This window comes from Anolis sagrei, chromosome 1 (genome assembly GCF_037176765.1).
Source record: "Anolis sagrei isolate rAnoSag1 chromosome 1, rAnoSag1.mat, whole genome shotgun sequence".
Lineage (NCBI taxonomy): Eukaryota > Metazoa > Chordata > Lepidosauria > Squamata > Dactyloidae > Anolis > Anolis sagrei.
Genome location: NC_090021.1, coordinates 212609575 through 212634027, shown reverse-complemented (window position 1 = coordinate 212634027; position 24453 = coordinate 212609575). Strand labels below are relative to the sequence as shown.

At 38.4% G+C, this 24453-nt stretch overlaps 1 protein-coding gene across 4 annotated transcripts in view; it reads left to right on the top strand.

Annotated features, from left to right (window-relative positions):
* LOC132775333 (carnosine N-methyltransferase 2-like) overlaps positions 1-24085 on the top strand; it is a 28888-nt gene extending 4803 nt beyond the window's left edge. For all 4 annotated transcript variants that reach the window (XM_060776114.2, XM_067472928.1, XM_060776100.2 and 1 more), the window contains 9 exons: positions 2317-2409; positions 6075-6212; positions 6329-6387; positions 10448-10586; positions 17211-17263; positions 19886-19993; positions 20443-20570; positions 21868-21961; positions 22932-24085. In XM_060776114.2, coding sequence (XP_060632097.1) covers positions 2384-2409; positions 6075-6212; positions 6329-6387; positions 10448-10586; positions 17211-17263; positions 19886-19993; positions 20443-20570; positions 21868-21961; positions 22932-23287 — 1101 coding nt within the window. In that variant the 5' untranslated portion in view covers positions 2317-2383 and the 3' untranslated portion in view covers positions 23288-24085. The remainder of the gene's footprint in view (positions 1-2316; positions 2410-6074; positions 6213-6328; positions 6388-10447; positions 10587-17210; positions 17264-19885; positions 19994-20442; positions 20571-21867; positions 21962-22931) is intronic.
* The last annotated feature ends 368 nt before the right edge of the window (positions 24086-24453 follow it).

Below are 24453 nucleotides of genomic sequence, written 5' to 3'. Positions count from 1 at the left end.
ACACCACCACCACTCCCTCCAGTTTTGAAGGCCTCATGAATGAGGGCTTAGGCCTCTTCCACACAGCTGATTAAAATCCCACAATATAATATCTGCTTTGAACTGGGATATATGGCAGTGTGGACTCAGATAACCCAGTTCAAAACAGATATTGTGGGATTTCCTAACTTGACATTCTGGGTTATATGGCTGTGTGGAAGGGACCTGAGGTGTGCATGACAATTGATGACACATTAAATTCAAGTAAATGCAGTATTTTTCCATGGAGCAATTATGTTGGCTAGGACACTCTTGATATTTTAAGCCAGGCTTTGGCTTTCTTATTGTGTGTGATGAATCTGATACTAATCTGATATTATTAATGAATCTGATATTAGATGGGGTCATTTGCCATTTCTATCCTAATAGCGAAGAATCAATTTAGGGTGACTTCATATATCAATTTTAGGCCAGCCCTAAGCGGGGAGAATTTGTTTCACAAAACAATGTAGAAATGCATATGGAGATAACTATTTAACACCTTCAGCTCATCAATGCTGGGAAATGTATGTTTCCTCATTGTGTGGTGTGTGACTGTATTTATCACATATGCATCCAGGCAACAACACAGAGTTTAAAAAGTACCTGTACTTGTAGATCTCAAAACTACTCTTGTTTCTTTAAAAGCTGTAGTTTTTTGCCATTTTTAAAAATATAATCAAAACATGCCAAAATTGAATAGAACCACTTGTAAAAAAATAAATAAAAGTAATCAGACTACCAGTACATTTCTATTGAACTCTACTCAGAATAATTCTAAATAAGATCAATAAGAATTATGGATAAGTGAGTAGTTATTGGGAGTGCTCTAAAACAATAACACAAATGTATCTACACTGCTAAAAAAAACCCCGTCTGTTTCTGAAAATCCACTGTCATGACAACAAGCATACATTTTAAACCCTACATTTTGGAAAAGAATTTTGAAGCAGTGGAGCTGCTATAAAACTTCCTATATTGCTGTAGTTTTCCTTTTCTTTTTTTAAGCATATATTCTCATACATATTTTTGTATCATGTGTAATTAGCTCCTTGGAGAACATATCAACAGACCTTATTAGGCAGGATAGATTATGTGAATTGCTATTGTCCAACTGTCTGGAAAAGAATGACCCCTTGCCTTGAGATGAAAGTTGGTACAGAGTCCTTGGCCAATATTTCTTAATATTTCTAGTGTACATGAAACCCAAAAGATGCATCCTAAACTCAAAGAATCGTAGAGCCAGAAGAGATCACAAAGGCAATCCAATGAAAACCCCTGCCATGTAGAAATAAATGGTCACCCAGCCTCTGTTTATAAACTTCAAGAAAAGGGAACTCCAGCACCCCACCCTCTCCCTGAGGCAGCACATACTGTTGTCTAACAGCTCTTACCATCAGGAAGTTCTTCCTTATGAGGTGGTATCTTTTCCTGTACTCTGAATCAATTTTCTCCTCATTTTAGTCTCCAGAGCAGCCCTTCAAACTATACCATAACTGCTGTCCATAATAAGCAGAAACCCTAACCATTGGCCATAATAAGCAGAAAACTATTGTATGCTCAGGATTGGCACAGGGTTCAGGTGGTTGGCTCAAGCAACACATTTTGGGTGTTATGAAAGAGCAACAATTTATTGGCTATTTAATTTATTTGCTATGCATTTTTACTTTTAGGGATAGAAGGAGGTCCTTGGGATTGTCTCCTTTATATGATTCAAAATACCTTGGCTGTTTTAAGGTGCTCTGCACCTTGACTTGGATGTGCAGGGGATATTATTTATGGCTACACATTAGCCAGCAAAACATCAAGACATTGGCCCTAAATAAGCTCATTATTAATATTCAACATACAATAATATTGCTCAGTGTATATTCATGTGTACAGCTGCAATACACAACAGAGAAGCTGCATGCCCCTTGTCCTCTTTAAATGCTACAAATTTCCCCATATTTTTTGATGCCAAGATTCCTAGGTACTGCATGCAAGGATATAGAATTATGACTGCATATTTTATCTATGGTCTTCAAGATCATATATCTTGAAGTGTGATAACAGGTGTGTGGAAGGACACTTGGAGATACCAAAGGTCATATAAAGTTCCTCACAGTGTGCCAGGAGACTGAGATACAGTGACTATAACAGATGGAAATATCAACTTAGAGTCAAATCTGTCTGTAACCTTTAGCACTGCTGAGCCAAAAGACATATCAATTTAAAATGTATGAAGGATTCATAGAAAATTACCACTAGATACCGAAGGCTGTGCTCATATTCTGTACTTCATTGCCTGGAGTCTAGCAGGTATATATAAAGAAGAACAAGGACATAAAGGGGCCAGAGACATTGGAGAAGGACCACCGGAAACATGGAGCCCAAAGCAAAGGTGAAAAGGTAAGAGAAATGGAAGAATAAATTATATCAGAATCAGAACATTAGTATCTTGGGTACTAATATAGCTGGCTTAATATTACTGTAGCCTAATATTTTTTTTGCTGGCTGAAAGGATGGAAAAATCAAGATATTTTTATTTTGTAATGTTGCAGTAATAAGCAAATGATGGTGGTGGTGAACTCTATTTAATGACATATATCACACATGTGTAACTAACCCTTTGTCTACATATGGAAAAACACTTACTTAACACTGTGAGCAGTCCAGACAACATATGATGAGTCCCACAGTAGAGGCTCTTCTTCCAGCATTTAATCTATCACAAGAGTCACAAATTATTCTGGAGTTTTCCTGGACTCTGGAATTATCCCTCATTATTTTTTTACTGGCAGCTGTATTGTATTGGATCTGGGACAATTCAGTGTCAACACGTTAAAAAAACCTACATAAAAAGACAATTGTTACTTCACATGATAGAAGAAGCTCCTCATCAGAACCTTGCTGTTGATTTTGCTTCTGGTGAGTTTAAATGGGATGCCCTGTTTTGGCCTCATAAGAAGTCACAGCATTATAGTTTCTGGTTGGTGAACAGTGACATCCTGCAGGAGGAAAGTACATTGATATCAATTCTCCATTGCTCATCCATGCAAACAGACTACAAAATAGCTTTTTGGAGCTCTCCTGGTGTATCCAGAGTAACCCCAGACCAGACTTCTCTATATCCAGAGTAACTCAAGACTAGACTTCTCTAGACTTTTCCTGGATTATTTCAACCGGTATGGATGCAGACTAAGTAATGTTTCTTGGCCCAATCCTTGCATGTCATTTTAACTATCAGCAGTCAGATTAGGTGAAGTAGGTTGATTTCACATCTGAACATAGAGCAAGAAAGGTGACTCTTCTGCTCTCCTCCCATTAGAGAGCAAGACTTAGAACAGAGGTCCTGCTTCTGATTCTTGCAGCCTAAATTTCTAGAGTGAGAGGGTAGAAACATGATTCCACACACTGAGTGGAAGATGAATAGACCTATTTTGCTCAATTGGGGTGCTAGCTCTTAAGGTAGGATTTATGGCATTTATGCAGTCTTACTGAACCCAGATCAGTTCTGAATCTGTAATTCTAGGCTGTACAATATCAAACTTTTGTAGAACTATTTTTTGTGTGCAAAATATTGTTTTGTACTCCCAAACACTAGGTTTTGTGTAATAGGTTTCTGGCTCCTTTGGCAAAAATACCTGAAATGGAAAAACAGTTTCACATTAACCATATTTTCATTGAGGATTTCCTAATCTACCAAAACTCAATTTATCATTGAGAATGAGACAATTTGCAAGTATTCCTTGCTTGCTCATTTCCTAACTAGAAGCTGCAGACTAAAATTTAAATAAATGTTGGAGGATTTTGTATAGGAAAATATCAAGCATAATAGAAAACTTAGTTCAGCCTCACATATTCTGGTGCACTAGAATTCCTTACAGGGCTGCAGTGAGGGCAGAACCTAAAATTCAGGGGTCCACTTCACCCCACCCCACCCCCCGGCCAGCCACCTGACAACAGCAACAACCATTATGTGAGGATTCAGGCCACCATGGGCATACTGGGGTTTTATAGCTGTTGATGCTAATCAAGAACTAGAAAAAATTAAACTGGTGGTCTGTAACCATCAGCTTAGCACTATTTCCTTTTTCGGCTCCCATAGCTGTCCACGCTGTTCAAGAAACCATTCTTTACTGTAGTGCTCATGACACGATTATGTGCTGGTCATGTTTCACAAGATGCTGGGATTAGGAATTCCAAAACAACTAGAATGCCCTTGGTACAGAAGGGGTGAAAGCTAGTGGCTCTAAGGTTAGTGGTGTGATGGATCTGCTCTAGATTTTAATTCCATCTTTAAACGAATGATTATATATCTGAACTTTGTCCCTTAAATTGATTTAACATTTTTTTAAAAAAAGTCTTCAAAATTCAGACTGATCATGGAGGCTAATGCCTCCAGGGCCATAGTATGTATTGGCAGGAGCCCCTCATTTGCAAGGAGGAGGTCCAAGGATCAGCTCTGCAGTTAGTTGGTTTTTGGATAGTTGGGTTTTGGATAGTTTTGGATAGTTGGGTTTTGGATAGTTACGAAGAGCTCTTCTTGCTTGTATAACTTGAAGGGCTTGATGTGTCAGGGCAGATAGCATTCATGGTCTGACTGAGAGTAACAGCAGTATTACTGCTATAGGGATAGCCAGTACAGCAGACTGTCCATATCCAGGGATTCTGTATTCATCCATGGTTTGAAAATATTTTCCCAAAATAAAAATTTCAATCCTTGATTATGCCTTTTGATACAAGACCCAGTTTCATCACACCATTGAGTATAATGGGAGTTGTGCATCATAGATATTTGGTAACCAAAGGGGGTCTTGGAACCAAATCTCAGTGGGTACCAGGGGCCCATAATCTCAAATATTCACCCGAAACAAGAAAAATGAATGTCACCTTCTGCATTTTCATTACATAACCTTTTCTTCCCTTGCAGCCTGTTTTCCCCCTGAAATAGATTACAATTGCTTCTGAAATTTCTTGTTAGGTAGTATGCTTGACTGATCTGTGTGTGCCTGTGTACACACATGCATATTGATTCCTCATTTAATGCCTCTATGATTTCTGGGTCAAATTAATTCAGTAGAAAGAATCTGTTGAATACCTGGCCCACAAACATAAGGAGCTTACAAGTCAAACTTGTCATCTTTTCCCTTCAATGGGTAAGGTCTGAATTCTATGTCTTCTGAATGTTTTCGTGCAATCTGAGGTGAGAACATCAAACCCTCTTTCACTGGGATTAGGAAGATAATCATTATATAAGTACAATCAGTACCTTGCAATTACTATTAATCTAAGTGCTGGAGGCTGATCTCACTATTCCATTGAAAATTTCAATTTCAATTTGGCTCAGGTAGTACTGCAATCATCTCTGAACAATCAGGTTGCTTCAGGACAAACCTGGGAAACATGTAGCCCTCCAGCTCTTGCTTGTGCATAATTACTATTTTAATGTTTATATTTGTTAAGTTTTAATTCATACATTGTTATAGTTTTTAGTGTTAGCTGCTTTGACTCTCTTTGACAGAGAGAAAGTGGGGCGTAAATATATGATGATGGAGATATATCCTTCTTCACTTGAGACTGCTAGCTAGCAGTGCCGAGAGATGCAATCCAACTGCACAAGGAGGAAGACATATTTCCTTGCCCTTGCCCAAGTATACGCTTTGTCCACACAAAGTAATACTTTTTAAAAAGATGCATACAATAATATTAATGATAATGGACAGTGGAAGTTTTCAAAGTGTGAAATAACTTAATAAGCAACTTCACACACAAATAATATGGCAATGTCATTTACTAGGCATAGTGTTGATTTTGGATTTGATAGTGTTTGATTCCATTAGCCCATTGATGGCATTAAAGAAATAAATGATGATAGCACTAGTAATAATATAACAACAACAATATATACATTTTTTTCCTCTTTAGGTATCTGTTATCTCTTTCATTCACTACTATTCATATTGTGAGGGAGGAATTCCATCCAAGAGCATAGTTAAACATCATTCTTTAAATAGTGAAGAGAATATACCGGTATAACTTGGCTAAAGCAATCTTTGATTATTTCGTGGCAGGGTCTTCAAACCAAAGCAGAGCAAAATTGCAGATGGCTGCCGCAGGGTTGGTGTATTTCCCAAAGGAATTTGCCCCATAAATGGTTCCAGGCTGCCTTTGGTTAGAGCCATCAATGAAGATGATGAGCATGAGAGCAGGTAGGACAGCAGCAATACCTATTTTACCAGAGAGTAATTTTGAGGTTGTTGCCCTAGTAGCTGAGGAACAGTCATAATATTGTTCACCTTGTTGAAAAAATATATTTTTGCTGCAGGAAAGTGAAAGATGCAACTTTTGACCAAGAGATACTGCTGACTCCTTCAAAAAATACAGGTACTTTTGATGTTGTTACATAACAGGTCAAGAACTGCTATTAAAATGACCATTACTACACTGGGGTCTATGCAACTGTAACCAGCTTAGATGCTTTACAGTTCCAGTTGCCAAGTCAAGAGCAAGATAGGATTCAGTTGTTCATCCTTTTCTGTTTAATTTAGTTATGCCCTTGATTCCTTATGCTGTAATTTGGTTGCTTGCTATTGTTGGCTGGTCTGACAGCAAGCCTACCTTCTTATCTGTTCTCTCCATCCTCGCCCATTCCTCATTCCATGGCAGCAACACAGGTTCATATATTTCCCCAGACATATTGTAGAGGACAGAGTCTAGGGCAGTTGGTACTAATACTTTAATGAACTCATCACACAAAGTGGGCAAATCACAATTACAGCAGGGCAACAGCATCTTTGGCCAAGTTTATTTCCTCTCACTCTCTTGGTGGAAGGGCTGGAAAATGTTTCTTTTACAAACAGAAATAATCTATTGATCACCTCCTTTTGTAAAAGAAATGGCTTTGAACAGTTTCCCCTTCCAGGAGAACAACAGAAAACAAAGGATGCCATCTGATAATTACCACTGTTACCCTGCTGTACTTCTGATCCACTTGTCTTGTGTGATAAGGTCACAAGATTTCACAGACCAGCATGTCTAGCACTTGCACAGCTCTTGAGACCTCTCTAGTCTTCTGGAAACAATGTTGCAGAGAATCTCAGCTCTGGGAGTATGTTGCAGTTGAGGAGTCATTCTCCTCCTCTAGATGTGCCATTGTGAATATCTAGGAGAAAGTGAATGCTCCTTTCTCCATGAAAACAGCAGAGCAGAGCTCCAGCTGGAACTATCACTGCTGCCTGTGAATGCTTTCAGTTTGTGAATAGGTTGTGACAGAACTCCATGTGTGAATCACAGCTCAAACCCCTGCTCAGGGTGGCCTGTGCTATGATTGTGACTTGGAATAGCCAGTCATGTCCAGCACATGTGTAGCACCAGGTGCAGGAGTAATAGAAACTGAACCAGGGCATATTATCATGAGCATCCTTTGTCCATAACCTGATGCCATTAGGCAATGACTTTTGATGCAAGACCTCAGAATTATTACCTGTAGCATTCATATCTCTCTGTATCCACCAAAGTAACAACCACATCTTCAACCAGCACTTACATCTCCATGTCAACCTATCAGTAGAGGCATTAATCCTGGCAGGAATAATCAATTCAAGGTGCTGGTTTTGACCTACAAAACCCTGTACGGTTCCGGTCCAGTGTATCTGTCCGAACGTATCTCCCTCTACATTTGAGATCATCTGGGGAGGCCCTGCTCTTGACTCCACCATTGTCTCAAGTGAGGCTGGTGGGGACGAGGAGCAGGGCCTTCTCAGTGGTGGCCCTCACCTGTGGAACTCACTCCCGGGGGAAATCAGGGCATCATCATCATCCCTCCTCGTCTTCAGGAGAAGGGTGAAGACGTGGTTATGGGACCAGGCCTTTGGGCACTCTGGCAATTAAATCAGACAATCAGGCGAGTAAGATCAACAGGATTGATGAAGTGGAATGTTAAATTAGATCTATGAGTTAGCGAACGCTGCCTATGTAAGAGGAGAAACTGGGTTTGTATTGGTTTTATTGATTTTATTGATTTTATTGTTATAATGCATGAATTGTTGTCAACTGTGAATTGATGTAATTTTGTGTATGATTGTTTTTATGATGCAGGCATCAAATTGTGCCTTTGCCTCTGTAAGCCACCCTGAGTCCCCTTCGGGGTGAGAAGGGCGGGGTAAAACAACCCCAAATAAATAAATAAATAAATAAATCAGAAACCACAAAGAGTGCTAAGCTTCAAGTCTTTAAGGCTTTCTCCTCTTGCCAGAAGTGGTAGATCAATCTGAACCTGGAAAGATTAAGACCCAATTATAGACTTCACAACTGCAACCTGTTCACTTGGAGCTTTTCTTACTATTAAACTACTGAGCTGCTTTGCCACCATCCTTTTGTTTGGGCTCATTTTCAAGTGCAAAATACAAATGTCTGTGAAAGTGTGCTGGGTCACTAGGACTTGTACAGTTTTTGTTGTATCATAATCATGCAGAGTGCCAACTAGAATTTGACATCTAAATACTTGGGAGAGCTAGCTGAGAGGAGGACTGGCAGTCATTCATACCTCTAAAATAAATGTGTATTGATTAACACCAGATATTTGGCTAGTTTAACTTTCCTGTGGCCAATGCTGCCAAGTTGGCCATTTCTCTATTCCTTAAGCACTATATCACCACCTCCTAGATGCAAATTCTGGGAGTTGCAGTTCCACTAATTAATTTTCCAATGAATCAGCATAACACATCCACTAATGGAATCGCTACTGATGGAACTATGTAAATACAAGAGTACAACTCTTTGATGTGGACATAACTTATACCAGAGTGGGAAGATTAAGAGCAATTCTATCCTCTCACAGCATGGTTAGCTTAAGAATGGAATTGCACTTCCAAGAAAGGTGCTCCATATGTGTAAGTTGCTAAATAAAGCTATATGGTTTTCATAACGCCAGCTATTTATACATTTACTGCCTGTTATAAATATAAAAAGACAAGCAAGTCTTCTACTAGAAGCAGCCTGTGCCTTCTCTACTCATTGCAAGGTGTGGAGAGAGGTAGCAGTTTGCCAGTGGCTTAGAATCTGATGTAGCAGTTTATTCATTCTCTTCCATAAAGGTTGTTCTATGTACTGCAATGGAAACAATGAGCTGATAAGAGCTTTCCTTTGTGAATCCCACTCTGCTGGGCAAAAAGTAAACGTGTCACATGTCTATCCATCAGAACATGCTTAATGCTCTGAATTAGGATGTATTTTAGGCCCCATCTACATTGCCATATAAAATCCAGATTATCTGCTTTGAACTGGAATATATGGCAGCGTAGACTAATATAATCCAGTTCAACGCAGATATTCTGGATTTTATATGACAGTGTAGATAGAACCTTAGAATTGGTAAATAAAAAAGAGAGATCTCTTTATGCTACTTTTAGCGAGAATTAGTCTAATGATATAATGAAGACCTCCACAACTAACTAATAGTAGGAAGATGGTCTAACAGCCTTATCACCCAGAGCAAAATAAGCGTCCTAAGACACTTCTGCCCAGTTGACACATGGAGCAACACCCCATCCATCATACAATGTAGGACAATTTCCACTGGGGTGACAATGTGGTAGCAGGCTGCTGCTGCCAACATGAAAGCATCCCCATGTTCTGTAAGGAACAATGAGGCTGCTCCTGGCATTAGCCATACAATGATGCTTTCCCACGTGGGATGGGAAAATGTCAGCTGCTGTCCGGGGCACCAGGAATTGCCTCAATACCAACCTGATGCCACTCTGCTTTGCCATGGAGGCTGGCGAATCACAACACTGGTAAGGATGCATGTGATGAAGTCCTAAGTCTCAGGGCAACATCACAATACCTTCCACTGCTTGGTTATCAATGTCTTCAGCATACAATTACTTTCATTCTTCTAAAACATTTTTTTCCAGTTCTGATAGAAATTTAATTAGCATATTTTCTTCATGTTTTCTTTAAAAAGCAAACACCCCACATTCCAAAGTTCACTTGTGACACACATTTAGGAGTATTTACTCTGTTAGATAAAAACAAAACAAAAGGGGACACAGCATGTAAATATGCATGTTCACAACTTGAATATGAAATGATGGTGAAGGCAAATGAAGAAAACTGACATCTATCTCCTCTGCAATCATATCCATTATGAATTTCAGTTTAAAAGGTCTTTTCTGTACATTTATATACACAAACTAATTTATTCTTCTTTCATAATGAGTTTTCATAAGTGAGGAAATTTCCAACCAATCATAGATTCCTGACACGAAAAAAAATAGACTCCAGTTTTTTCTGAATTAAGAACTTGTGATTTAGAACAAGCCAGGATCTTGAACTCATCTCAAATTTTAGTATGATGCCTTGTCAAAGTGTGGCACCCAAGGGGGTGGGAGAATTGACACATGCTGGTTTGTATCAAATGCTCCTTTGCCTTTATTTTCCAAAGAGCTCTCTGCATTCCAGCCTATGAGAAGCCTCACTGTAGAGGAATATGCAAAAGCCTTTAAGTCATTCTTAGAACATTCCACTGAGCATCAGTGCATGGAACAATTCAATAAGGAGGAGCTGCCAAGTATTATAGCCAGGTAAGACTGAATTTTAGGATGTTTGAAAAGTTGCTTTTTGAAGAATAGCCAAACAAGCAGTTGCTTTCTGTCTTCAAGTTTCCTTCCCTTTTCTAAATTTCAACATCTAAACCACTGCCTCCCAAAGTGGTCAGTGTTGTCTCCTGGGGGGCCCTGGAATGATACAGGAGGCGATAGTAGCCTGGTGTGCAATTAGGAGGCAGTGAATAAAAAGAAAGAACCAACGGAAACATAAAGATATTTTTTTTTAAAAAAATATATCATCTGTTGTGTAACATACAATTTAAATTATAGTGATTATTTTCCAAACTAAAACACAGCGTGTAATTTATAACAGATCCGTGAGTAAGCTTAGCAACAGGTCTTAACAAGCAAATGTTGGCAGATGAGTTTGTCAGGCACTGTCAGGAAATCCAGGAATGTGTGTGTGTAATGACTTGTTTACAATACCATACAATAAATCGGTGGTATATCTGAAATCTAACTTACCCATATTTATTTGAGTCTAATACTCCATCAGATCTAATGCACTGTAGAATGAATGCAGTTTGACTCCACTTTAACTGCCCTGACTCAAAGCTATGGAATCTTGGGAGCTGTAGTTCTATGAGCTCTTTAGTCTTTCTGCCAAAGAGGGCTGGTGCCCCCATACCTCAACTCCCGTGATACCATAGCACTGAATCATGGTATTATAACTGCTATCAAACAGCATAAATGTTGGGTGTAAATATGAGTTCCCATGAGCTTCTGGAGTGAGAGAATCAGCCGTCTATGAAGACGTTGCCCAGGGGACACCCGGATGTCTTGCAATCCTGCGAGGAGGCTTCTCTCATGTACCCCACTTGGTAGTTTAATCAACCACCAAGCTTGCAAACTCTGTTTTGTCTGTTTGTTAAAAAAATGTTAAAAATGTAATACAATTGTCTGGTTGATAATGACACAATAAATAAATAAATAAAATCCCTACTGGCCATCAATTAAGGCACACTGTACTCCAGCCATTCAGCCCAGTCCAGCAGTACAAAAACTTTATTTACAATACTACTCACACATTCATTAGTAGTCACAGCATGAGGATGAGGATCAAAGAGAAACACCGGCCTGTTGCTGGCTTTTATGCATGACTCTTATCTCTGTTCCCCACCACCAGACATGACATCTTTTTGACCATAGGTCTTTCCTGACCAAAGTCAGGCATCTCCTTCACTCTTCCATGACCTGATGTGTTTTTGCAAAGACATGCCTGAGGATGATTTTTCTAATACACAAATATCTCCAATAATAGATTTTTACAAGTGCATTCTAGGTGATTCCAAAATCCTTGGATGAACTATATTGCAATTCATGCAGTCTGACACTACTTTCACTACTATGACTCAATGTTATGAAATCAGGGGGCTGCAATTACAAGGTATTTCACCTTCTCTGCCAAAGATTGCTGGTGCCTCATGAAAATACAAAACCCAGGATTACATAGTACTGAGCCATGACAATTGAAAGTAGTGTCAAGCTGCATGAATTTTGCAGTGTAGATGCACCTTAGGAGGACTAGGTGGGGCCCTAGACTATAGCCCATAAATCTACTTAGAGCTGTACTATTATAAATGCAAAAGGTAACTACAACCACATTTCATGAAAACCTCATCTCATTTACTGGGGACTAAATACTCTAAAGCAGTGGTTCCCAACCTTTGGTCCCCTAGGTGTTTTGGACTTCAGCTCCCAGAAATCCCAGCCAGTTTACCATCTGTTAGTAACTGTGGGAGCTGAAATTCAAAACACCTAGAGGACCAAAGGTTGGGAACCACAGCTCTAAAGTCACTAGGAGCTGCCTCATCATACTACACTTTTTAAAAGATGCATCTGATTTCAATCCTGTGGCTTCCTCCTGCAGAATTCTGGGGTTTTTAGTTCAGGGAGGGGTCTCTACCATTCTTAGCCATCGAAGTCTTGGCCCTCACAAAAACCCAAAAATTCTGCAAGAGGGATGAAAAATAGTGTAATGAGGCAAGTCCAATCTGATCTTGGAAATGAAGCAGGGTCAGAACTAGTTAATATTTGAAAGAGAGATCATCAATGACTACCAGATGGTATAGGTTATATTTCAGGTGAAGTAACTGAAAAAAAAAATCATTTGTGAGATTGAGCTCAGCAAGAGCTGCTGCTGTTCCTCCCTCCCTCCCAGGCTGAGCTTCTTCCCTGTTTCCCAAGTCCTCCTTCCGCTTCGTCTGTGCTATAATGTAGCCTTCAGTAGCAGTCTAACATTGGAATAGGGAGGCAGAAAACATCTTTGAAGCAAATAGCTTCCTCCTCTGTGTCTTTTGTGATTCATTCTTCTAATTTAAGATTATATTTAATGTTATTCATAATTTTTATTTTAATATTATCCTTCATTGCCTTATTTTTCTTGTCTAATGCAAATGTTATTATGGTTTATTTTAATAAATATTATAATTTCAAGCTTCAAGGTGTCTTAATATTTACAGCAACATTCTTCTTTACTATATTATATAATACAGATAAATAAAATAACAAAAAATTCTCACTGTATCTTTCTATTTGTTTGCTTAAAGAAGGTAGATTTCCAGGGGACACTGAGTAATTTGTTTTCTGGAAAAGGGGGCATAAGGCCAAATAATTTTGGGAATATGTGATCTAAACTATTTTATCACTGGATCTCTTTTCACCTCATGTCACTTTAAGGGGAAAAACAAATTATATAACATTTCTATCCCATCACATTTTAAAAGTTCCAGTATTGTCCAAGACGAAAGTAGATTTCATTAGTAGCTATTATATATAGGCTTGATGGCCAAGCATGGAATAATGAGATTAGACACAAAAATTATGGTTCAATAAGGACCATTTTAATTGAGCTATATCTTATTTAATTGGATCTGAAAAGAGCAAGAGAGAGGAGCCACCTGATGTGGATCCTAGCCTGCTTCCTCAGCCTTCTCTTGCAGGAAAACACCTGAGCCCTGAGGGCAATCCAGTAATTTGATTGCTCCCCTGCCAGTGACATACTGGAAAGTAAACCTAGGGTATTCCCATTCACTTTCCAGTACTTCTCAATGAGAGTACAACCCTCAAAGGTAGACTCTTTTATCATTCTCTGCACCCCAAAACAAGTAGAGGCAATTTCAGAGTCAGACCCTTCACCAAAAGAGTGCCAAGGTATGCACCAGTTTCTCAAATTCTCTTCCTGCTACCTGCCACATACAAAGGAGACGTGTCTGCTTAGTCCCTTCCCAGATCAGGGTAGACTACAAGGTATTCTCCCTCTGCTGAAAGTCTTCCAGGAAAATCAAATTGCCTTCTGATAAAAGAATGCCACCTGCTCATAAAACTCTGTCTGAAAGAAGCTAATGTTAGGGTGTGCCAGCCCTTGTGTAAGGCATTACAAATCTCTCAATTAACTCTCCTCTATAATGTATTGAGACATCAGTGACACCAAATCAATGTAATTCTGGGCTATTTGAGCTGAAATTAAAATTTTGTACAACCTGTAAAATAAAGATCTTCCCCGAGCCACTTCCAAGTCATTTCCACTAAGGCGAATAACTAAAAAACAAGAAGATCAAACAAATGATGCAAGTGGTTAATCCTCTCAACCTTAGTTGGGCCTGGTGCACCACCAAGTAAAGCATGTCATTGCTGCAGTTTAGGATCCACAGTCTAATCAAATAGCACACAGAAATAGAAAAATAGCAATGTTAGTAAAGAAAAAAAAAACATCAGAACTGAAGAGGACACATGTTATTTATTGAAAGCAATGGATCTGCAATGCCTGACCTAGGCCCCTTCCACACAACTGCATAAAATTCACATTGAACTGGATTATATGGCAGTGTGGACTCAGATAAGTCAGTTCAAAGCAGATATTGTGGATTATCTGCCTTGGTATTCTGGGTTATATGGCTGTGTGAAAGGACCCCTAGAATGAATCCTCCCTCCCCCCTCCCCCCGCCCTTTCAGGGTTGTCTTTGAAATTCCCAATAAATAAAATAGCTTGATGGTCAGGCAAAGTTAAATCACCAAGAGTGAAAGATATCCTCTTTCCCTGATGCAATCAAATTCACCCATATGAAAGCTTTCAAAAATGCAGTCAATGCAGCCTGAAAAAGGACGGCCTCATACTCCAAGATACAAATGCCTGATGGATGTTTCCAATATCCTTAAGAGGATAAAGGCTTTTTCCTATCTATAGGCTTGCCGCTCTCCCAAGACCACCTTTTCAATGTCTTATGTAAAATTCCTAGAGGGTTTTGCTACTATATCAGAAATGGACAGAGGAGTTAGGTAACTCATCTGTATAATCCAGATAGCCACTACAATTAGAATACATTCTTAAAAAGCAAAATCCTCTAACTTTCTTTCCCTATCCCATTCCTCTGGCCAAACATGGGCACATGCATACGAAAATCCAAAAATCCAAAACTTTGGACTGCAGCATTGGAGAAGATCTTTAAAGCATCATGAAGGCGCAAGGCATCCTTCCAAAAAGAAACCTCATTAAAGGAGGCAAGAAATGTCTGCCAAACCTGCAAATCCTCCCTAATACCTCTAGTAAGTCAAATTCTGTGGTGAGGTTGAGGCACGCCAGCAATAGCGTCACATAGATGCCATTAAAAAGTCCTGTCAGGAGATAAAACCCTACAAGCAAAGTTCAAATGGCCAATTAATTCTTAAAAACTCCCTAAGTCCCAGAATGTAGATGTCCTATTGCTCAAATCCCTATGTTTTTCTACAGGAAGCCTACAATACTTTAGAAAACCAAACACATATTAGGGCTGCCCATTTATTTACTCATGTGCCAGAAACTCACCCCACTCTTCAATAAACAAATTCCTACATCCCTGCCCTAATCCATAAGTTAATAAATCAGCATGCACTGCAGAAAAGTACTATACTTTTCAAAAGCAAAACTTGACACTCAGGAACCCATAGAAAGAGCACAGTCCATATAAAACAAAGCAAAACATAAAAAGAGGCACATGAGGTCCCCATGAATTCTTAAATAGCCTATCACCCACCCCAGTCACAAGGTGCATGATGCTTCCCAGCCTCACAAGCAAATATATCTGGTATCTGATCACAATGAACATCAGAAGTGTACCCTCCCTCGCAGGCATGTAGCCAGGGGTGGGGGGCTTCTCATGGTGGTCCGCGAGAAGGCCTTACTGGTACATTATTTAAACGGTTACGTTATTCATATCATGATCTGATCACCATGCTCAATATATCCCATATGCATGGGGGTATTGGGGTAACGATACAAAAGGTTTGCTAGAGTAGACCCTCTTTCACTCAGACTCAGCCCCCCCCCCCCCGAATCAAACTCAGCTCCCCCCGAAACAAAATCCTGGCTATGGGCCTGCTCTCTCGCAGTACATTTTGATATGCTGGTCCTCATCCGTATTATTTAAGAATTTCAATGGAATTTACTCTTTGAGAAGCCTTTTAATGGAAGTCTCTAGTTCAGTGGTTGAGAACATGCTTTGCATTCAAGGCATTATGTCATGGCATTTCTAGGTAAACCCTGGAAAGATTCTTGCCTAAAACCCTAAGGAACATAGGATTATACATAGTATACAATTAAGCCAAAATGAATGGCCAAGTCTGTTCTTTGAATCCAAATAATAAATTATTATTATTTCATCATTGGAAATGGAAAATCTGGGTGCTTTCTTAATTTCATTTTCAAACCCAAAATTTATGAAAAAAGAAATGAAACATATGCACCCATCCAAGAACTATTTCACCTGAAAATTAAGCACCTATTTAATTTGGACTCATTATTATCAATGAAGCTTAGAATGGCCCATTATGGCTAAGGACCATAATGGTTCACCTAAAATTGTAAACTTAGTTTGCATATCTTCAATATAAGCATGAACCAGAACTCAATTTGCTATCAAAATCCATACATGTACAAAGTTTGCAGTTGTGTTCACAAAATGAATACAAATCTATATCTAACCTATTTTGATAAAAATAACAAAAAAAGCCATTTGAGAGAAAAATTGCATAGTTTCCCACTGGGGAAAAAAATCTATTCACCCATTGAAAACTGTGTAAAATGTCTAGATCCCCACACCTTGTGAAAAACATATTTTCATATTGGCATCTTCCCCTCTCTCTTATTTTAAGACAACTAATCTTATTTAAATAAGTTACAGTTCTATAGAAGCTACAACTCAAGAAAGGCTTGTTTTCATTTAATGTATTTACTCTCATGTCTGTGATATTTATTATTATTATTAAAATTCTATGTCTTCATTTGGTGTGAGCACATAGTAGACTAAAGCAATTGAAGAGATAAGAACGTAAACCACATATTCTAGAAATATACACAAACCAGTGTGTGTATGTGTTGGGGGGGGGGGAGTCCTCATTTATCTTGCTCTATTTTGACATATGTTTTACCACTTGCTATGGGAAATATTCATGCTGCAGTTTTGAGAACTCTGTAACATCTTTGTTTTGATGGAACACCTTGAGCTATTTTCCAAGTTCTAGGTCATTTTAGCAATGCATGATTGACAGTAGAGTATAATTGGGCAAATAAATGACTAGCCAAGCCTGTTTTCGATCCTAAATAATAAATTATTATCATTTCAGCCTTGGAAATGGAAAGTCAACTATCAATGTTCTTGGTGTGGGAAGTGGCACAGGTAAGAAATACAAATCTTGAAACAAACATATTCAATAGTTGGGAAGGTATTTTCTTTGAAGGAGAAATTCATGGTGACAGTTGTTGACCCTTTGAAAATTAAGGAAAATTAAGTGCATAATTTTGCCTACGTGAAATGTATGTTGTTATGAAGAGGAAGCTCCATTAATTAGCTGACTGATTCCTTAAATTAGTCAGTCAATGAGGCATTGTCACTCTAATTGAATAACAGTTTCAGACACACTGTATATTGGACACAATGATAAAACCCATAAAAGAATTTGGACTAGTCTAAGAAATTATGTGACCTGTGAATAGGTGCAGGCAGACCCCAATCTTTTGCATGTCTTTCCAGAAGTAAGTCTTAGTCCAGCGATACTTGTTCCTGAGTGAGTAGGTGTAGCAGTGCAATATATGCATTCCAATATTATCGTTTTGGCTATAGAAATGATGTTGAAACTTCTGCATGTTTACCCAGAAGTAAGACTCATTGAGACCAGTGGTATTCATTCCTGGGTAGGTGGCATAGCAAAGCAATATATGTGTCCCAGTATCACTATTATTGTAGAAATGGTGCTAGTGCTCTCTGATGCCTGAATATATCATGTTTACTTTGATTTATCTTGGGACTAGTGCTACGGTAGAGCCTGGGCTTGCAGAGTTGACGCACTGCAAATGTTTGATTAGTAAATGTGAATGCTTCCTCTGTCCAGCCACCCCCTCCCTCATTCTTCAGACTTCCATGTTTCTTTGAGCTTTGTTATATTTATATAGCTTTCTCCCTGGTGAGAGAGGAAATGAATACATCTAAGCAGTTTTGCCCTGTATTTGCTACAAAGAGATTTGTCAATAATTTTCTTCTCAAAGCAATGAGTAATTTATTTTATTATCTGTCCTGCAGAGAATTATTTTCAGTGCAGAAAATGCTGTTTCCTAAGCAAAACAATAATGCAGATTTTTTTTGGTGAAGAATATGTCCTAAACTTTTTAAAAAAGAATACCAGCTGAAAAGTGTCCAAAATTTTGATTCCTTGCCTCTCAAGTATCAGGAAACCAATATTTCAACTAAGAAAAGAATTACACTGAATAATGTGACTATTATATCCGTTCCTACTAGAAAAATATCCATTTCGAATTCCATGTAATTGTACAGAAGAAAAACATACCCACTGTGATTTCCATTGTGATGTTTCACTTACTGTTCAGTGTCATTTAATGCATTTTTTATTGTTATGAACAAATCAGAACTGTTTGAGTTGCTACATTGTGATTAGCACTTTCTTTTGCAAGAGGCAGGATCACAACATCTACATTTGAACTTTTTTTGTGTCAGGAGCAACTTGAGAAACTGCAAGTAACTTCTGGTGTGAGAGAATTGGCCATCTGCAAGGACATTGCCCAGAGGGCACCCAGATGTTTTACCATCCTGTGGGAGGTTTTTCTCATGTCACTGCATGAGAAGCTGGAGCTGACAGATGAGAGCTCATCTTGCTCCCTTTCAGTCAGCAGTCAATTGTTCTCTGACAGTGTTGTATGTTCTTACACTGATCGTTCCAGAAATGTTAGATGGTAATATTGATGTTTGTAGCATAAGAAGTTGGTTTGAGACTGATATTTATGAAAGTTACTTTTGGAAAGAATGGATATAATGATCTGTTGAAGCCTTCTGCAACTTAACAGTGTTAGGATGATACTTTTGGTCCCAGCTTATTGCTTATCAATGACTTCACCACATTATATTCAATCTTCTTAAAAATAACGTTCCAAACTCTATACCTGCTTGTAGTATTTTTACATTAAAGTTGTTTCCATTGATTTAGAACTTTAGTGACTGCAAGATGTAATTCATTGCCATCAGCTCTTTTGGATAGGAGATATAAAAAAGAAGAAGGTTCCAAAAGGGGTTGTCCTTGTGACTTGGTCTCTGTTGAAACACTTCATCATTCTTTGTTTGTTTGCCCCAAGTATATAATATATGGATTTATTTATTTTTTAATCGTGTCAGAAGTGACTTGACAACATACTGCAAGTCACTTCTGGTGTGAAATAATTGGCCATCTACAGAGACATTGCCCAGAGGACCAGAGGATGTGTTAGCTGGGAAGTTTCTCAAACGTCCCCACAAGCTAGAGCTGACAGACGGGAGCTCACCCTGACTCCCAGATTCAAACCGGCAACCTTCAGATCAGTAGTTCAGCCGGCACAAGGGTTTAACCCATTGCACCACCGAGGTTCTCATTATATGGATGAAATACAGGAATTCAATTTTTACAAAGTTCCCAATGGCAAGGGAGTTATAAAATGCCATATCTTCTGAAAAATTCTGATGCATTCTTTCGTGAGACTGTGGCAAATTTTATCCTTGAGATTAGTAACTTTTAAGCATGTTTTCTTTTTATCTGTGACTTCCTCTTGCTATATACACCTGTGTTGTGATTTCGTTGTTGTATGTAAAGGCTGTGTGTATTTCCATTGTGTTGAATGGGGATCCTGATGAATGTGCTTGGAATGATACAATTTGCTAATTTTAAACATGATTTGGTGATTTGTAGTTCACAAATAATCAGAAGTTAGATCCTTGGTTTATGTTTCCTTTAAAAATCATGTTGTGGTTGTTTCATAGGTGAACAGGATTTGAAAATGATTAAAATCATTCAAGCTAAGCATCCAGGAGTCTTTATCAAAAATGAAATCATAGAGCCCAACCCACAACACATTTTGGCATACAAAGGTATAGCATTGCATTGCTCCCACATCAAGGTACTTACCCAAGTTTGTGAGTAATTTTACTACTGTTAAGTTTTAAGGTGCATGTTTAAATTCAGGTTGTTTAATTTCCCTTTTTGTATTTCAATCTGTGCTTCTAACAGACACTTCACTGTAATCTGACATTTTTGCAACAGACACATGATCTATTTATTTATTTATTTATTTATTTAAATATTTAAAACGTTTATATTCTGTCCTTCTCATCCCAAAGCGGACTCAGGGCAGAGCACAGCATACAAACGGCAAACATTCAATGTTGGAACATAAATAAAATTATACACATACACAAACATTAAAATCACTTATCTCAACATTAAAATCTACTGCTTGAGTGCAACAAAATACTTTTACTTATACTAACCCAATAATATTCACTTTAGGAAATCTTGTCTATTGCTCTTTCATAAATAGATGCAGTTATGGGTTCCGACCTTAAGAATGTCTCATTTACCTGGCACCAAATGACATCCATGGAATATGAAAAGCAGGCAAAAGAGAAAAGCATGCAAAAGAAATATGACTTCATACATCTGATCCAGGTAAATTAAGGACTAGTCATATGATGTTTCTGGCTTGGGGAAAAGTATAGTACAATATTATCTTACTGGATGCTGCATCACTGATATTGTTTTCAGTGCTAGCTTCCTCATCATCCATTTTTAAAAATCAATTTTAAAATGGTTGTCTGGAAGCCATTTTGCATGGCTCTCACACAAGGACCCTGGTTGAGATAATTATAGGTTCCGGAATTATTTCTTTTTTTAAATGTTCTTTTCACATCCATTTTTATTTGATCAATACAGTGTAAAGTACAAAAGAAATACCTTGGTGAAGAGGAAACATATGTCCAAACTGCACTGCTCCATAGCAGAGATATACTGATTTCAACTAGTGTTTCTCACTATCGACACCATAACAAGGCCATTTGAAATATGCACATAGTGACAAAAGTGAAATCACTTCATCTGAATTTTTCATTTTTTATTCCTTCCTCCTTTCTTTCAGTGTTTCTAAATTACATAGTAAAATTAAAACCTGGAAAGAATATCAGCTGTTCATCTAACATTTGAACTCTTTATGTTAGGAAACAAAGGCAGGTGCTGCTTTCTGTATTTCTGCTTGGCCCTTTCTGTCTTCAGCATCTTTTTCTATAGATCCAAAGAAAGGCTTAAGATTTTAAAAAGGAATAGCCACAATTCTTCTGTGGTATAGGGCATGCTGAGTTTTGGGCATTTGTGTTCTCTTTAAATTTAGTCAGAACTGTTCCATCCAAAATCTAGGAGTTTCCCAAAACAGCATGAGCTGTACAGATTCAGAATGTTCTCTGATCCTTAATGAAACTGAGACCTGAATTGATAGGATTTGCCTATGCATTAACAAATCAGTCAGCAACTTTTTTGGTGGATCTACTTATTTGATGCAACTGGTTAAGAACAACCAGTTGGATTCTGACCTATGAAGCTGCAGCCAAAATTGTTTTTCCATTCATGAAAAACTCTAATCCAGTGGAGGTTGCTATGAATGGGAAAGTGTGAGGAGATGACTCCTCCCTCTTGCTGAAGCCACACTGTTCCAGAGGATCTCCCAATTTTCTAGGGTAGGTATGGGGACTGCAAAGTACACTAAGAATGGAAGGATTTCAGCAGGTGTAAGCCTACATTTCCATAATAATAATATTTTTTCTTGGTTTCTGCATTTTAAAACAGGAAACACAAGTGGTCTCTGCTGGCAATAACAGTGAAGGGGCACAGGGTAATTTTTATATGGAAAGGCACTCAGAGAAGGTCAGTGTGAAATACTGATGATACATTTTATTTGTGGCAATTTGTCTTTTAGATGCTGTACCGTGTGGAGAATATTGCAAGCACTATCAAGTATTTCCACAGCTGCCTAGATAAGCATGCTAAACTTCTGATTATAATTCTATCAGGTGAGATGCCCCCTCTCTCATATTACAGATATCCAGAGATCTTCAACTAAAAAGTAGTTGTTTTGGAGTTGTTTTGGACTGATACTGCTAGAGATCACATTTGGTTCTGATTAACATCCTGGAAATCTATGGTTGAAAGTTAAATTAGTCAAGCCTGTTGTGGGGGTAATAAGTGCCCTCCATTTCTGTTTTCTGTGCCTGGATTATGTGACATGGACCTAATATTTGCTTTGAAATAAATGCAGCAGTTAACACTTTGCTGCATATACCACATCATAGGGTGCTGCTCAGACTGTTGTCACATGTGCTTCCTGTGTTCCTTCTAATGATTCTATGTTTATGCATTCTTTATAATATTTTATGCCAATTTTCCAACGTTCAGAGTGGTTTAACAACACAGAAATATAAGATCAGAACAAATGCCTTTCTGTTCAAGCAACCTGTATCCCATAGCATCCAATATTCTTTTAACATCTAAGTTCCAAATGTTAGATGTTAAAGAAAATATACTTAGAAAAAGAAGTGCAGTTGCAACTTAGGCCCTGTCTGCATGAACCCAATAACCCCCAGTGTCTGAGAAGTTGCTCCTGGAGGTCTGCATGTTGTCCAGGGACTTTCAATCCTTATTGTATTGCAAACCAGATTAAAACACTTTAGCTCCATACTAAGGGGACTCTGGAGTTGAGCAAGGAAAAGGGATAGATTGGGCCCATGTCATCTTCCATCACTGCTGAAGATGGCCACAGAGCTCCAGGAGAACTCCTGGCCATCACAGACACCTCATGATGGCTTCGTCAGAGATGCCCAAATGGCAAGGGTGAAAGAGGGATCATTCCTGGCCACATAAATGTGGAATTAAGCAGATCATGTCATATCAGTGAAATCAGTTTGTCCGCAGTATTATCCTTTGCGACTTAACTATGCAGACTGCTGAATGAAACTAACAATTAAATGTATTGCATTATCATAGGCAACAGTGGATGGACCACCATGTGGAAGAAATACAGACAATGCTTTCCTCCTACAGACAGTGGTCATTACATCACAGGAGATGATGTCAAAGTTATCTTGGAGGAAATGGGGCTAGAATATCAGATGTATGAGTTTCCTTCTGATTGGGACATCACTGAATGCTTTACCGATGGAGATATCATTGGAGGTCATACACTGGACTTCCTCACAGGGACTAAAGACTTTATGAATACTGCACCTGATGATCTTAAACAAAGTCTTCGGCAAGCTCTGAGCCAGCCAGAGTGCAGCACCAAGAAGAATGGAAGGATCATGTTTAGAAATGATTTGAGCATGATTGTGGTGAATTCCTAATACTAATAGCAATAACGGAGGCTGTTGTGCTGACATTCCGATGCGTAACAAGCCAACAGATCTACAGAATCTATGGTGAAGGCTAATCCTATGATAGTGGTAAAGAGGAGGGAGTAGCAGAGGAAGAGCCGAACATGAAGCTTCGTAGATATGAAGAACGTAAAGCAAATTTATTAGCAGATCTTTTCCAATTTTTAACAAGATGCATATTTTCGTTATTATTGTTTGAAATGAATATTGGTTTACATTGATTCCTTCTCAGCCATAGGAAAGAATTAGAACATATAGCCTAGGAACTTGTTTTGAGGATGTCTATAATTTGAGGAATCATCAATATGTTCAGACTATAAAAACATATATGGGGGAGCAGAAACTTTTTGCTATATTAATATAGAAGAAGCTAATATGGGGACTAGTTTTTTAATTTGATGTGTAATGTTAAGAAAGTAGGAAAGCTGACATTGGGTGTTCAAAAATCTTTTCCGTGTTCTCCAAGTAGTTAATACAGTTAATCGTAGAACTTCATTTCCTCTTAGTTTGAGTCTTTTTCCTTGTTGTTATTGTGGCATACTACTAATGTACAGATGGTTTTAACCCCTCCCCTGAATGCAGCCAAATTGGAAAAGCAGGTGGACGGTGCTAACACTGTGCCAGGTGGGAAAAAAAGAGAAAGATTGCCCAGCATGGGATGATAAAGATGAGTGCATATCAGGCTTCAATGCAACACAACAAGCCTGACACATTCGTTTTTGTATTTTCCTTCTTTTTAAAAATAAATAAATAATTTCACAATGACAATCAATGCCCTTTACTTTGCTTCAAAGGTTTTACTTTTCATTAACACCGAATGGACCTGGTATACAAAGTAATGGTAAAACATAAAGAGGAAGGAAGGAAGGAAGGAAGGAAGGAAGGAGTAATTCAGTAAGTCCCACAGAGCAAGCTACAAAAATGGCTGCAGTGTCAATGGGCCAGGTTTTTGCCTGAACTGTAAAAGAACTATCCAAAGTGATGAACATATTTTGCAAGTGCAAGTTTATTTAATCCTTAGACCATAGGTCTTTCACATTCAGGACAGAACATATTTTGAGGACAGTTTGGCACTTTGGATAGCAGTGACATCAGATCCTTCCGCTGCCCATAACAAACCATTTTTACCTTTCACA